This window comes from Paramormyrops kingsleyae, chromosome 13 (genome assembly GCF_048594095.1).
Source record: "Paramormyrops kingsleyae isolate MSU_618 chromosome 13, PKINGS_0.4, whole genome shotgun sequence".
NCBI classification, from domain to species: domain Eukaryota; kingdom Metazoa; phylum Chordata; class Actinopteri; order Osteoglossiformes; family Mormyridae; genus Paramormyrops; species Paramormyrops kingsleyae.
The window spans coordinates 22,263,028-22,279,785 of NC_132809.1; the positions used below are offsets into that span (position 1 = coordinate 22,263,028).

At 45.1% G+C, this 16,758-nt stretch overlaps 1 protein-coding gene across 3 annotated transcripts in view; it reads left to right on the top strand.

Moving 5' to 3' along the window:
- Positions 1-16,758, top strand: part of LOC111845742 (synaptic vesicle glycoprotein 2B-like) — a 42,218-nt gene that overhangs the window by 19,961 nt on the left and 5,499 nt on the right. For 2 of the 3 annotated variants that reach the window (XM_023815373.2, XM_023815372.2), the window contains exons 2-5: positions 8,599-9,344; positions 14,584-14,764; positions 16,166-16,317; positions 16,420-16,553. In XM_023815373.2, coding sequence (XP_023671141.2) covers positions 8,879-9,344; positions 14,584-14,764; positions 16,166-16,317; positions 16,420-16,553 — 933 coding nt within the window. In that variant the 5' untranslated portion in view covers positions 8,599-8,878. Of the gene's footprint in view, positions 1-6,295; positions 6,316-8,598; positions 9,345-14,583; positions 14,765-16,165; positions 16,318-16,419; positions 16,554-16,758 lie in introns of those variants that run through there. The other variant, XM_072698403.1, reaches the window with a different exon arrangement.

The following is a 16,758-nucleotide window of genomic DNA, read 5'->3' on the forward strand; positions in this document are numbered from 1 at the left end:
ATGCAGGTCAGAGGGGCATGTAGTAACAGTGAGCGGTGTGTATGCTGGTCAGCGGGGCATGTAGTAACAGTGAGCGGTGTGTATGCGGGGGTCAGCGGGGCATGTAGTAACAGTGAGCGGTGTGTATGCAGGTCAGCGGGGCATGTAGTAACAGTGAGCGGTGTGTATGCAGGTCAGCGGGGCATGTAGTAACAGTGAGTGGTGTGTATGCAGGTCAGCGGGGCATGTAGTAACAGTGAGCGGTGTGTATGCAGGTCAGCGGGGCATGTAGTAACAGTGAGCGGTGTGTATGCAGGTCAGCGGGGCATGTAGTAACAGTGAGCGGTGTGTATGCAGGTCAGCGGGGCATGTAGTAACAGTGAGCGATGTGTATGCAGGTCAGCGGGGCATGTAGTAACAGTGAGCGGTGTGTATGCAGGTCAGCGGGGCATGTAGTAACAGTGAGTGATGTGTATGCAGGTCAGCGGGGCATGTAGTAACAGTGAGTGGTGTGTATGCAGGTCAGCGGGGCATGTAGTAACAGTGAGTGATGTGTATGCAGGTCAGCGGGGCATGTAGTAACAGTGAGTGGTGTGTATGCAGGTCAGCGGGGCATGTAGTAACAGTGAGTGGTGTGTATGTGGGGGTCAGCGGGGCATGTAGTAACAGTGAGTGGTGTGTATGCGGGGGTCAGCGGGGCATGTAGTAACAGTGAGCAGTGTGTATGCAGGTCAGCGGGGCATGTAGTAACAGTGAGCGGTGTGTATGCAGGTCAGCGGGGCATGTAGTAACAGTGAGCGGTGTGTATGCTGGTCAGCGGGGCATGTAGTAACAGTGAGCGGTGTGTATGCTGGTCAGCAGGGCATGTAGTAACAGTGAGCGGTGTGTATGCAGGTCAGCAGGGCATGTAGTAACAGTGAGTGATGTGTATGCAGGTCAGCGGGGCATGTATCCCTGTTTACACCCATATTTCCTTTTATAGCTACTCCAATGATGTTTTACAATGTCTTACTCTATTAATGTAGTAGGCTGCAGAAATTAGTTACATCATGATAGCTATGCTAGTTCTACACTTGCAGTTATGGCCAAATCACCCCTGCATTCGTGCTCCTAGTTTTGGGAAATATTTACACGTTGCAGGTTAAGCCTATAGAAGCGTCTTGAGAAGTCCTTCAGAACCTTATGACCTATTTGTAAGTTCATGTACAAATTCTTGCTATGTTTTACTTGTCTCTGTGGAAGCCATTTGCTTGTTATCTGACAAATTAGTGACAGCTTTTATTTGTGTAATAACCATCAAAACGTAAGGCTGATATTTTTGAAACAGGCCTACAGAATACGATAGAATTTGAGGTGGTTTCCATGGCAAAGATCTCATTATTAGGCTGTTAGTTCCTGGTGGGAGACAGAGACTGTGGAATGACGTGCGTCTTCTTTGTCATGCTTGACTGCCCCCGGCTGACCAGACACCCGCAAGGGACAGTAATGAGAAGATCAAAGTCCCCCATCACCCCCCCCCCCGGCATAGCCTTTTGGATGTAACCCATCCAGGACGTATCCCAGCCTTGTGCCCTGTGATGGACTGGCATCCCGTCCGGGACGAATCCCAGCCTTGTGCCCTGTGATGGACTGGCATCCCGTCCGGGACGTATCCCAGCCTTGTGCCCTGTGATGGACTGGCATCCCGTCCGGGACATATCCCAGCCTTGTGCCCTGTGATGGACTGGCATCCCGTCCGGGACGTATCCCAGCCTTGTGCCCTGTGATGGACTGGCATCCCGTCCGGGACGTATCGCAGTCTTGTGCCCTGTGATGGACTGGCATCCCGTCCGGGACGTATCGCAGTCTTGTGCCCTGTGATGGACTGGCATCCCGTCCGGGACGTATCCCAGCCTTGTGCCCTGTGATGGACTGGCATCCCGTCCGGGACGTATCCCAGCCTTGTGCCCTGTGATGGACTGGAATTAGCTACAAATTTCTGACCTGGTTAAGTAAGTGCAATATGGATGTTTGGTGGGTTGGTTGCAAGGACAGAGGTTTTGTTTCAACATTTGTAGGGACCAAATCCTGAACCCCCATCCCTCCTAAACACACACAGTACTCCGGCAGTATTGGTCATGTCCCTACTGTCCATGGCCAAATTTATGCCCTTGGTTGGTCTAAATTGCACTACTCTGTCCAACCTCAGACCGTCAATGGTATTTTATGGAGCTCTTATCTTCTTTGTGAGGAAAGGGTCAGGAAACTGTATGCAAACCTGGCTCTCTATCAGGTACCTGACTTTTGTAAGGATGCATGAAATCAAAAAGATATAAAGGCAGAGATGTAAGTGACTGGACTTGCAGGGTCAGGCTGAGAGGCACATCCCTCTGTCTGCCGTAGTAACCCCAGATGGCTCCACAGAGCCACGGCTACGAGCACCATTAGGATGACATGAAAGTTCCCGTCCAGCCTCTATAACTGATGTCTGTCCACATCCCTGTCATGATGGGCAGCTGTGATCTCCTCAATCTCCATATGGGATTTTTTTCTCAGCCCTGTAGCTAAAGCCAACCCACTTTTTCACTTCACCAATTCTCCTCCAATAAGGCTGTCTTCTCCCACAATATTTGAGGAAGGTATCCATCATCGTTCTAATATTAGAACTGGGCAGTTATGGGGCTTTAATGGAGTCAAATTCGGCTGAGCAGCTGCAGCTGAAATGGAAAACTTATTTAATCAGCGTTCCACCCCCTTAGCTGTATGGATCAAGCCAAGGCACAAACTGAATTGCTGCGGTCACTGATCGGGTAAGTGTGTCTTCCTCGGGTCATACCACGCAACAAGAGGCTTCCAAACTGGGGGGGGGGACTGGTTTTAGTACAGCCTCAATCAGACCTTTCAAGGAAAGTCATTTAAGGATCTTTGCTTTCAATGCAAGCCTCTGTCACCTCTGTGTGATGCTTCTTGTCCTTTGTAGTTTGTTTGTAATATATACTGGAATATATATTTGGGGTTGACCACTGAAGTACAAGGTCATCTGAATCTTAGCGACTAATGTGTATATCCTGTCTGTTTCACCATCACATGTCATCAGGCTATTGTACAGATCTGTGGCTGTTATTTAATCTGCAGACCTTTTTGCTAATGACGTGTTTGCACATGTACGTGTGTCATGGCCGTGCCACGGAATTAAAGGGCCAGCTCTCCCGACATGCAGGTTGAGTGGGCGACTGTCATTCCTGTTCTAGCTGGGGGACTAGGGTGTCGTGCCACACTGTAGCAGTTCAGGCTGTCAGCATCCGCCCCAGCCATCATATCAGCATTCTCATTATACATGTGGGGAACTGGCATGTAGGCAGTACAAAGACACACACAGAAAAGATGTCCAGAATACATGAATATCAATAGAGATTCTTCGGTACCACTTTACAATAAGACTACCTTTATAAAAGGTTTATGAATGGTTTATAATTAGGTTTATAATTAGGTTGTAACACTTTGTAAATCACTAATGGACTATTATAAACAAATTAACACCATTTATAAGTGGCAAAAGGGAGCCCTATTGTAAAGTGTTACTGATTCTGCTTTTGAAGATTTAATAATAAATACCCATTAATTAGTTCTTGATTAATTAATGTTCATCTTTGAAAGAGTTTCCTAAATAAAAACCACAGTGGTGAGTCTGTGAGATGCATAAAGTTGTATGTTTCCCTCAGGCCATCTGGTAAACAAGCTGGAAGCAGATCTGAAAACCATGTTCTGTAAATTGCCAAAGGGGAGTCTGACTTTTCAGTCAGACCCTGTATGCTTTACTGTCCCTAGTAAGGAGACGGCTGCCAGGACCCTTGGAGTTCCAGGTATTAGGCCCCGCCTCTCACACTGCAGAGCATAATTCCCTGAGATCTCTCCATATGGACCCGGCGACCTTCACCAGTCCTTTTTTCACATCCCGGAGTGGTTTCTGCTATCGATCAGCTCATTGCTACCTTCCATGTCATTCAGCCAGAAATTACAGTCAGTTGGGAAGTCAGTCCCCGAGAGGTTTTGTTGAAAATGAGCTTGATTAGTGAATGAAACGGATGCTTGCTGGGAAATATTTTGGCAGAGTTGAGCAGCGTTGTTTGAGAAACGCTGTTAATGGCGGTGCTGCTGTTTGGTCTCGCTGTGCGCATGCCCCTGTCCATTGGTTTCCAACACAGTAAGAGCTGATGTTTAAAACAGGCAGAGAGGTGGCCCGGTGGGTGGCACTGTGGCCACCATGTCTCCAGGGCTGTGGGTGTGAATCCTGCCCCTCCATGCATGTCCTGAGTGTGCACGATCCCCTGATGTTCATCCAGGTTTTCACCATGTACTCATATTTCCTCCCACCTCCTAAAAACGTGATTCAGAGAACTGGCATCCCTGAATTGCCCATAGTTTATGAGTGCCTGTCTTGCAATCAGCTGCCATCCCAACCAGGATGTCTCCTGCCCTGCGCTTCCTGGGACAGACTCCACACTCGCCATGACCCGGAACTGGATACACAGTTATTTACCACATAGCTGAGTCATGATATTACAACTACTTTTTGTATTATTTTGCCTGTTTTGTTTCACTGTATATTTTAAGTTAAAATCCAGAAGCAGTAGCTCCTTAGTGAGGCTGTGAGTCAGCATCATTAGCTCTGCTGTGGAGTCTCCCGGACTGAATTTACCCTCACAGAAGCAGAATGAGCTGCCCGTCCCTCATTACTGAAGCCGCATCATACAATCAGATGCTCATAGGCCTTAACCCACGGCTGCAGAAATAAACATGATCAGAGTCAGGCGCTGCAGGAATGGCACTGCATCAGCCCCTCTTCAGGTAGGAAACACACACACATAGTGTGTCACATACAGCATACTGCACAACAGGGGCATTGCTAGACATAATGCTCTACTGCAGCAGTGTATATATACACACACACACACACATTATATATATTATATATACTTTAAGCCTGCTGCTTGTGCAATGAGCTATATTATGTGCTACACCAGCTTCCCTGGCTTAGCTCATTATTATTGCCACTGACAAACTCCTATGAAGTATGAAGGTATTTATTTCAACAAACATGAACATTCTCAACACGCTGTATTTATAATTTAGTCATTTACGTTTAAAACTTTCAAGTAACGTTACGCTAGCTAGCTAGCTGATTTATCACCTACAGCCAGATCTCACCTCCCTGATCCTCATCTCGTCTTGCTTCCCTGTCTCTGTTTCGTCCGAAGAATTTCTTTATATCAAACTACATGGTGGTGAAGTCATTCAATGTCTTAGGTAGTATAAGATCACCGATTTCTTTTTACAAAAACGCTTTGTCGCATCAAAATACCATACCTCAATTCTAAAACTGCACTCGGTTACGCGCGGCGACACGTGGATAGCTGCGTGCATGCACGTTATAGTTTACCTGCTGTAGAAATGCACAGAATGTCACGCCCTATTTACCTGCCCCTCCCGTCTCCCCCTAGCAGGGCTCCAACGAGCCGCGCCTGTTCTGTGTTTCTCTCCTCTTGTTGCTGCCCCCTTGTTAACTCACTCCAGCTGCCTCCCGTTTATCGCCTCTTTAACCCAGTGCCTGCCAGGTTTGTCTTCCCTAGTTCTATAATTGACGTCGGTCCCTGCTGGGTCCACGGTCGGACCTGCCCCCCCCGTGTTACTTTCAGATCCCGCGTGATCCTTTTGTTTTTTGTCCAGGGCCCGTATTCATAAAGCATTTTATCTTACCACTAAGAGTACTCCTAAATCGCGCTAAAGGTTTTAAACTAAGAGTTATTTTCCTAAAACCGATTCAGAAAATGGCTGAAACAACTTTAAATTAGGAAAAGAGCCAACTTCTAAGCTAAGAGTAAGACTCTGTCGCTTAGGCTGACGTCAGTTCTCATGCGCGAGCTTGGCTGGGGATTGGCTGATGAGAGGCCAGTATGTGCTGGTGAAAATGTACGCGCAACATCCCATAAACACAAATACAGTGGAAACCGCTTTTAGTGATCATGGTTATAGTGGTCAATCGTTTATATAGATAAAAAGCTTGAGACAGAATAATTTCTGTAAAAATACTGTTCAAATAATTCACTTATTTTAATCAAGCAATCCGCTTACAGTTTTCATTTTTGTTATTTTTAAACAAGACAACATATGGAAAAAATAAAACTAAATTTTTGTTATTATTATTTTACTTTACTTTGATCTTCTGCTTCTGGCTAGTAACCTGAGGCTAATGCTGCGTGCACAGAAAACAAGATGGCAAAAAGAAAGTCATTTTTCCTAAATGACTCAAGCTTATGATTAACTTCCAAAACCGAGCAGCAGCGAAACGACAATAAGGTATATTTTATGTACAGTAGCCTACTGTATTATAGCAAAATTAAGTACATAGCAACGCTGTCCGTTTTATTACTTATATTGATGTAATAAATGTACGATTGTCGATTAGATGGTAATCTGCCTGAGACATAAGCTCAAGAAAAAAAATCTTTGTCCATTGTATATATGATTGGGATGTTTCGATTTGTTGGAGATGGAGTAGAAAAACATCCAATTTTTGTCCCGATATTATCAATATAAATAAATGCGCTGCCAAATAAATTATTTTGTTGTTGAAAGCTGAATATGAGGTTTTACACGTGCCCCAGTAAAAGGGTTCCAGCGATGCCTATGACGCATAAACACCACTGAGTCTGAGTGAAAAATGTCTGAGTGAGCGATGTCTTATCACAGCACTGTTAATTAGATACGAATGGCGGGAAATCGCACGTTACGATCCACGTCGCCAGCTCATTAACACGAAGAGGCTATAATTAAACCCAGATTCACAGCAATTCAGACTCTCTGAGCAATAAAGATGTTAAGCCCGCCATTGTGTTCAGGACTAGTGGCGAACCTCCTTCTGCCCTTACTAATCTCTCTAACCGGGTCAGGATGTGACTTTTTAAATCTGAGAATATAAAAGGAAATCGTTACTGCACAATCACAGACCCATCCCTGTTAAGAGAGAATGTTTAACTTTTCCTCTTATGCTGCTCTCAAAAAGCTATAAGAGGCTTCTATAGTAATATGAGATTGTAAACACAGCGAGGGAACTAACGGATACAGTTATTTGACGATCTTCATATGTATGACTTCGCATAGCAGGTCAGAGCTACTGCCATTATCCCTCATTGATATTTAAACGAGCTCTGAAAGAGTCAAAGTAAATCCTACAGCCCACTATTAGCCTTGAGTTTTAATATGAATCTTGCTGCATTCTGTAATATGTTTAAAAAGTCATTCACTTCCTTCTCCTGTTTTCTGTAAACTTGATAGCGTTTTAGGTGTCGTATTCAGGGTTGCCAACTCTAACCTATCTGGCATGACACTCACACCTTCAGACTATCATGCTCATGCATGAAATCATGCAGCAAATCTATATTATTCCATTGTAAACCTAAAATTTGCTACATCAAATGTGTTGGGGTAGTTTGCAAATACTACAGACTACTGTTACATGCATGTAAATGCGTGTGCTGACTTGTCTCAAATTGAAAATCTCACCCCAGCCAACTGACCAAAGCTGGCAACCCTGTGTATTCAGGAGGGGTACCTAGAAATTCTGGGCCTTCTGATAAAATGTCACCTTGGGCCCCCAACCCGATATAACATACAATTTTATGTATTCAGTGGCCCCTGAAATGTACTAAGTCCCTTGAATGTTTCCACTCCAGCGCCCTGGGTCGTGGTCACTGGTACATGAACATAATAGGTAATACAAACTGATGAATGAACACAGCATTATTAACAGAAGGTTTACTGTCATGTTGAATGATTCCCATCAGTTTATGGGGCCACCCATATGAAGTGCTTTTTCCACCCATCTTCCAGCTATTTATCCTTGTCAGGGTGTGAGGGGGTCATGGGGCGGCATAAGACACACTGCAGCCGCATGTCTGTGGGTTATGGGACTGAGAATTTGCAGACTCCACAAACAGCGCTGGGATCCAGACCGCCGACACTGGAGGTGTGCAGGACCAGCACCACCCACTGAGTCAGCGGGCCGACCTCAGTGCTCATTTATTGCAGTAATTAAAAACAGAGCAGTTCTGTTTACTCAGGTTCCCGCCATCTAGGGCTGCATCTCTCTGTTTGCACTCATCCCTTGTATTGCCTGAATTCTGTTGATAGTCAGAGACAGATGGACAGTGGTTTCCCACATAAAGGGGCACAATATGGATTATTTCAAAGAGTGTGAGACACTCCAGAGGCTCTGTTATGGAAAATATGACTTTACACAAAGAGATGGATCACACACACACAGACACACACACAGACACACACAACAAAACACCAGAGTACTACTGGCATAGTGTAGAGCTTATAAATATTTTAGAATGCACTGCTAAGAATGCCTTTTAACATAGCAGATATTCTGTTTAGCCTGATGAATAATTCTAAAAATTGCTGGTTCCTGTCCCATTCAGAACCTGTATCAAAAAAGTTATATTTGTAATCAAACCACATTGTTGATCACAATCATCAAGTCCTTCATCAAAATGCATGTGAGGTGCTTATTAAAGAAACACACTGCAAGTCTCTGTGCTGATATGACACTGAAGCTCATATCCTCTCTAATAGGTGTATTATCCGGCCTTCAGCAGAAGAGAGCAAAGGAAGCTTTTTCTCTTCAAAACAAGGGAAGCCTCATTAGAGCTCTGACCCGAGGAGAGGAAGGACAGAACCCTGCCATTTCAGAGCACAGTTACACCCAGAGCGACGTCCACTCTGACACCTGGAAGATTGGAACAAAGCCATTTCACCCCCGTCAGAAGGCACAAAGGGCACAAAGGATTATGCTGATATAGTTTTCCTCTGCCTCCGGAATTAAGACTCTCTTGGCCTGTTTTCATCTGGAAGAATGAACGACCCGTATCGGAACAACGTCTACCATCAGGGGGCTGAAGACAGGTACACCACCTATGGTGGTGACCAAGATGGATGTGGCTACCAGGGGGATAATCCCCCACAGGAAGAGGATGCTGCAAGTGATGCCACGGAGGGTCAGGATGAAGATGATCAGATGTACGAGGGCGAGTACCAAGGCATCCCCCACCCGGACGAGATCAAGACCGCTCAACGGGCTGCACGTGTGGCAGCCAGAGCCAAGGCCAAGAAGCAGCCCGAGGGCCCGGAGGAGGAGTCACTGGCAGAGCAATACGAGAACATCATAGAGGACTGTGGCCACGGACGCTTCCAGTGGACGCTCTTCGTGGTGACAGGCTTGGCGCTCATGGCCGACGGCGTGGAGTGTTTCGTGGTGAGCTTCGCACTGCCCAGTGCTGAGAAGGACATGTGCCTGTCCAACGCGAACAAGGGCATGCTGGGTAAGCTAATGACGGTACCGTTTCCAAAGGTGAACAAAATACTCCAGAGATAGAACCACGGTAGCACAATTTTGAAAGTTTTTGAGTCACTCTTCAGTAACTTGTGTAGTTCCTAGTTACTAAATACTAGTCTCTATTACTTACCAGTTAGTGAAACAACAGGTAAGTTGGCTTATGGCCCGAATGTCGCGATATCAATACTGCTGAGATTAAACCAAAACCAGCAGACCTTGCAGCCTCCAGAAACAAGACCTGCCCGGGGTTTTCCTGGATAAGTCTTGGTCTCAGAGATCCTAATTCATAACTAATTTCACCGCTCATGACTTTTAGTTTTAGTTATATACATAATGTGCTGAGTTTGTAAACAATGAAATAAATAATTATTAGGATCTTTCTGGAATCAGTATGTGTTTTAAACTCATCAAATTATGGCATCCCATGGTTTCGCCAAGTCAAGAAAATTAGTTAGACTTCAAACTGGAATTAGACCAAATTGCTTCCCGTAAACAGCGAATGCTCATGAGGTACTTAAGTCAATCATAAATTAAAAATGTGGGCAGGCAAATTAGCTAATGGCAAGGTTAATACAGTTGAGTTTCAGATCCAACTATACGTTGATGCTTAGTGAATAATGCTGTGGCCCAGCCAAAGGAAGGCTGATCGACCCAGCTAATTAAGGAGAGTGGAGCCACACATGGCTCTGCTTGGACTAGCAGGGCTCTCCGAAGCCACGCCTCGAACCAAGACAACGTCTAGCTATTTGTGATTTATCGCTGTGGTTTGCAAGCAGATTTCAGATCGAGTCATTCACGTGTTTTACAATGCAGGCAAATGTCTCTGGTCAAGGTGTTTGACATCAAAGAAACGATACTGGAAAAATCAATATTGGAAATTTTCCAAATATCAGGATGTGATTTTTTTGCAATCGTGCAATATTTACAAAGCAAACAAGTTAGTTAAACATTTACCTGAACTAAACTATATCCTTATTGAACTTTATGTTATGTACCAATGGAATCTATCTAATAAGTTGGCGATGTTTCTACAATTTGTAACAGACACCAAACCCTTTGGACAATCACTTGCTTTTGCTCAGTATCATCTGTTTGGAATCCATAATGTTCCCATACAGCACAAGGCTTATGTTTTTGATGTCCAATTCTTGCTCACTTTTCTCCTCCTCAGTCATTTTTGATAAATTTCTCACAAATGTTCCACAGTGTCTATGAGTGAGTCTGACAGCAAGGACAAGTATTATTATGACTGGTTTGGAAAGCACAGGCAGAACTCTTGCAAACATTACACTGATTTTTTAACATATTCTAAATAATATTGAATAGGAATAATCAATAAAATGGCAAAGTTTGCTAAGTTTTGTTTCCTATGACGGGATTAAAATGTTTCAGGGACACTAATTGATTACGATCTCCATTTGGTGAAGCTTATCATGGGGATCCCCTCTCCCATCATTTGGTGAAGCTTATCATGGGGATCCCCTCTGTCATCATTTGGTGAAGTTTATCATGGGGATCCCCTTTCCCATCATTTTGTGAAGCTTATCATGGGGATCCCCTCTGTCATCATTTGGTGAAGCTTATCATGGGGATCCCCTCTCCCATCATTTGGTGAAGCTTATCATGGGGATCCACTCTCCCATCATTTGGTGACGCTTATCATGGGGATCCCCTCTCCCATCATTTGGTGAATACTTTTGCCAAGGTTTCAAAATCCTGCAATAGCATTGCTTTTGAAAATACCTTGTGGTTTGATAATATGAATTAGATATTACATAGTTTTGGATACTGCCCAAGCCTGACCTCAGACAAGCTGAATATCATAGTCCTTGCAATATGGCAACTGCAGGGGCACAACATGCAATGTCCATATTAATCTCACACATTGTATAGACTGAGAAAAAACTCACTATTCAATGTACAGTGGATAAACATACACCAATGCCTCACAATATAAACCATATTCAGGAAAACAAACTATGAGGATAAATTATGAAATGTTTGCATGCAGTGGTTGGCAGCTTCAAAAAAAGAATTATCCTATTGTAAAAATGATTACATATTAGTGTAATTATTGTAAGCTATCATAATGAAAAGCCATTACACACAAAGGACAAATTGCTAATGACTAAGTGTCGTTCATCTCAAGTTCTGTATTCTGAAGTCATCAGTCTGTCGCTGCGTAGGAGAGAAGCTGGCGCTGGAGATGAGAGGGCAGTTTGGGTTCCCCCTTGGTCCTCTTCCCAGCACAAATCGACATCCGAGTCAGCAGGTGGCTCAGCAATTGATGGCCTCTATCCCGACCTTGTGTTTGAGATGCTGCTGGACCTTTTCTCCATCTCTGCACAACATTTACGCCAGCATTTTTTGTGAGAGTCTAGGCACGGTGCAAAAAGCAACCGGCACTGAAGAAGTGCCTGAAAGTGCTGTAATGACGGAGCTCTATTTCAACAAGGCCAGGGACCACAGCAGAAGTATTTCAGTGCAGACACTGTTCACCCATCTATTTTATACAGTATGTCACTGTAAGCACATTAGTGAGTTTTCTTCCAAATCTGAGAAACAGGAAGTGTAGAGTTTGGTCTTGTTTTGTTTGCAATTCGCAAAACTCAAAATGTTTTTCTCCAAAATTGATTCCATTGGCTAGATTTTTTTTTCCCAAAATGGGACTCGGAGCACAATGTAACTCTGATCGCTCTCTTACTGTCAACTAACATACCTACTAAGGTCACAAGTACATATTAACTGTGACAAAATACAAGGGAAAAACACCTGAAACTTAATGAGATATAATGGACTGGAATAGACCTAAAATGTGATCAGCTGCGTGTGATAGGCTGGAGGATGGAGCTGAAGTGTGGGCGGGGGCTCTGCGCCCCCATATGCCATTCCCATGGAGGGGGGCCTGATGCTCTCTCTCCCCCCATCCACCCCGCACCATGCACCCTGGGGGCCACGCCATCTGCAGCAGGCAAGGTGCTCTGGCACCTACAGCCAGTTCTGAGAACAGGATTGCACGAGGGCTTTGCTCACTACTCACTAATATTAGTAATGTGAGTAAATGTCTGTCTGACCAGAATTTTGGTAACATAACATCAGAATGACGATATGGATTTACATGAACCATAATCAGAGGTGTTGTATTTCAGTGGACCTGTCTTGCTGGGGTAGAATTTCAGAGGATTGTGCGATGAATGGAGATGCTGGTCTTGGGTTTGTGAAGGTAATGTAACTATGGCGAGGACCAGCTGCCCGGTCAGGAGTCCCGACAGGCAGCTTCAGACCATGCAAGGTTACAGACCATCTTAGCTACACATTCCCTGCTAACGGAAGCTATGAGGCAGTTCAAAAGGACGTAGGATGGGCAACATCATGGGATTCTCTTCTGCACCTTTATGCAACCTTTATATAGTCTAATACTTAGGTATACATATTTTATGCTTTTTAAAATGGTTATTTTGAGACAAAAGTTTCTAAATGCCAGGGGAAAATAGAAAATGTAAAAACTCAATGCCTCTAAATTTGCAAGCAGTTGAATCACCTAATGAAATAGCTGCACTATGTTAGTTTAAATACGCCTGCTGCTCCACTAACAAAAGGGTCACAGACAGAGAGGGATGTGAGATTCAGTGCTAGTGGGTCCATCCAATGTTTGCCTCTCACCGTTTTGGTTCTTGAAGGTAATAGTCTGACAGCCAAACAGCATAGCTGCTAACGTGTATAAGTGCTTCCAGACCTGTGCGCACAATCCCCACGAAGCAGTTGGCTGAAATATATCCCCGAGAGCTTGTCTTTCCTCTTTGATTCTTCATCTGACTTCACAACAGAATGCATTTGAAGACCAAGGAGGCGTAAAAGATTATTTTCCTTTTAATGATGCCTCTTTCCTACTTTAAAATCTGTGGTTGGTCTTATGCACAAAGGTAAAGATCAGATTCAGCCCCTTAAATGGCAAGGAGAGACAGAGGCAAATATATCATTGGCAGTCAGGGAGGTGTGGAGAGCCAGTCTGTCACTTTCAGAAGGGAACTGTCTTTAGAAATACTGAGCTTATCAACTCCTCAATCTGCCTCCCGCATAATGACATTTTCTTTTAACAGCCACTGCTTCTTCTGAGCAATAGGGGTTTTTGGGTGCCCCCTAGTGGAGCCTATTTGGAATTGTACCCTTTTTGAAGAAATCTTAACTAGGTTCCCTGATGCAAAAATTGCATATGCACATACGGTTTTAACATAATATGAGATGTAATGTATGACACATTAAAAAGGTTTTATAAATAATACGCCCTACATCCTGGAAGTACACTGCTTCCTGTTCTGTGCTTCCTGGTACAGGCTCCAAGCTCCCTGTAGCCCTACACTGGAAGCATTAATGAATAAATAATATGTAGAAGTGTCGTGCCCCTGGCCATTTCTAAATATCTACATCTTTTCTATTGAAATTGATGCCTGATGGTCAAAGGAGAACAACTGTAAATTACTTGGCAGCCCTGCTTCTGTTAAACAGCTACAAAGGCATGTTCTGTGCTTGTCTTCCCACTGCGGGGTGTCAGTGCAGAGGGGCATGTAAAGGTACTGTAGGCACTCCAGCTTAAACACAGCACAGCCTTGTCAGCTTACCAGGACACTGCATCTGAACTGCACCTGAGATGGCAGTTACACTGGGTGCCTTTCCCAGTGCGGTATATGGGAGTCGTAGAAAGGCTTGTAATGAAAGTAAAACTACTTAGTCTATCTAATACACTACGGCAGGGTGTAGCTCAGCAGGTTGAGCCCTTAAACCTGCTGTGGCTCCAGGTACACTGCATGGAACCACTGCATGGATACACTGCATGGATACGTTGTGTGACCTGACTGTCTGCTGCTCACTTGTACATCACTTAGAACAAAAATACCTGCTAAATAATGAAATAAATAATAAATAAATCAGTGAAATGTGGAAACAGCCGCCAACAAATCTTATGCAATGTCTTGATTTCTTTGTTAGACAGTCATCTCAGTCCTATAACTCATGGTAGAGTCCTTATTTCATAATGTTCTTTTACTCTAAGGTCTCATATGTGCACTGCAATGCTCTTATAGCTCTGCTTTATGTTTTGCCTGGAATTACAATGGCGATCACATGGAGATGTGTGATATGAAGTAAACCTCCGCAATGTAATTTTGTCCCATTTAAACCCTGTGATACGTATGTAATGTGATGTATGCTGACGGCGCCCCCTGCAGGCCTGATAGTGTACGTGGGCATGCTGCTGGGCGCGCTCGTCTGGGGCGGCCTGGCAGACAAGGTGGGCCGGCGGAGGAGCCTCATCAACGCCTTGGCCATCAACTGCATCTTCGCGTTCCTGTCCTCCTTCGCCCAGGGATACGGCTCCTTCCTCTTCCTCAGGCTCCTGTCGGGCTTCGGGTGAGTCACAGGGGCCTAAAGTGGCCTGGAACAGGACAAGACAGCAAGGTGCTTCTTTAACAGCATCTTTTATAATGGCCGCCATTAACAAAGAGCCGATCCCTGGTTGCACAAAGTGAAAGGTAGGGGGCGCCCTGGAGCATACCCTAGCACACCCTCTTGGTGTTATACAGACATCTTTTACTATTATAGTAGCAGTAGTACATGCATCTTCTGCACCTGCCTGTCCTGTTCAGGGTCAAGGGGGGTCTGCAGTTTATTCTAGAAACTGTGGGCACAAGGCAGTAAACAGCCCAGGATGGAGCACCAGCCCATTGCAGGGCAGACACACTGTTCATACCTTTGGGCAATTTGGTGACTGTGGAAGGGAAACTGGAGCGCTTAGAGGAAACCCCACGACGACACAGGGAGAACATACACGTGTGGAACTCCACACACATGGAGCTGGGGCAGAGACTCGAACTCTGGTCCCAGTGGTGTGAGGCAACAGTGCTAATCACTGCTCCACCACTGTAGCACTGCAGTATAATTGATTTACATGCTCTTGTCAAATTTGGTACAGCTGTCAACGTGTGGCTAAGCTGAGCTTCCAATGACAAGTGTGAGTTAGCAATGGAACAAGAGCTGCACAAAGCACTGTTAGAATTTAATGGAAGAACCATTGAAATAAAAACCATGAGGACTGGGTTCCTATACAAGGGCAAAATACAAGCACATGCAGCCAAGAGACCATCAGCTGTCGTTAGAGATGCTCAGTAGAGATCAGTAGTTGGCTGAGTTAATTAAGGTGTTCCTGGGAAAGATGGGACTTGCGGCTTTTTTGAAAGTTTTGAGGGACTCCGCTGACCAGCGACAAAAATAATAATTATACATGGACACAGGGAGGGGAGACCTGGCTTCTGACTAGCCAAGGAACGAGCAGGGAGGTGAAGAAGGTGCAGAGAAATGTAATAAACAGAATTCATTGCAATAACGCTTCTGTCCCATAACAATCTTACTCAGGTCAGTGCTCTCTTATATGGGACTGGGGTCAGAACTGCTAAGCAAATAACTTCATGATCCAAAGCAGCTCCAGGTGTCTGAACGAAACAGGAAGCCTATTGTGTCTGTGTAATGAGTGTCCGATGAGCAGTGTGACCACATCTGGCTGTGCTTAAACAATAAGAATGAAAGAATGAAACAGCCTCATATCCTCTTCGGAAACCGCCGGCCTGTATCCCTCTCCAGCCCTACCCGTAGCATCAGCCGTGATAATCATTTAGGGGACAAGTTCCAAAGCAATTTCCTTTGGCCACCTCTTCATTGTGTCTTCCCGAAAACGGTATTCCGTAGTTATTTTAAGCAGTGAGATGTCCTCACTGAAAAGTGCCACGTTGACCGAGATTCCTCTGTTTCCCACAGCATCGGCGGATCGGTCCCCATCGTCTACTCCTACTTTTCCGAATTCCTCTCCATGGAGAAGAGGGGCGAGCACCTGAGCTGGCTCTGCATGTTCTGGATGATGGGGGGCATGTACGCCTCCCTCACAGCCTGGGGCATCGTCCCTCACTACGGTACACGGCAGCACGTCCTGGCAGGGTGGCGGGCTTTTTTTTTTGGTGGGGGGGGGGGGGTGTCCCCGCGTGGCGACATCAAGCTGTCACGTTGCCTTCCAGGGTGGGGCTTCAGCATGGGCTCGGAGATGCAACTGCACAGCTGGAGGGTGTTCGTGTTCGTGTGCGCGCTGCCCGCCATCGCCGCCCTCACCGGCCTGATGTTCATGCCTGAGAGTCCCCGCTTTCTCCTGGAGGTAAAGCCTCAGTCCAGTGACACTTCCATGCAGTTCAGTTCAAATCAGAATTCAGTTTCAGTTCAGCTGTTAAATGTTCTGTTCAAGTCATTTCAATGTTTCTATATTACAATAAATTCTCCATTGAAATTTTGTTCTATTCACTTCTCTGTTTAGAGCAGTCAGATTAGGCGTTACTATGGCACATAAGTATTTGCAAACTTTG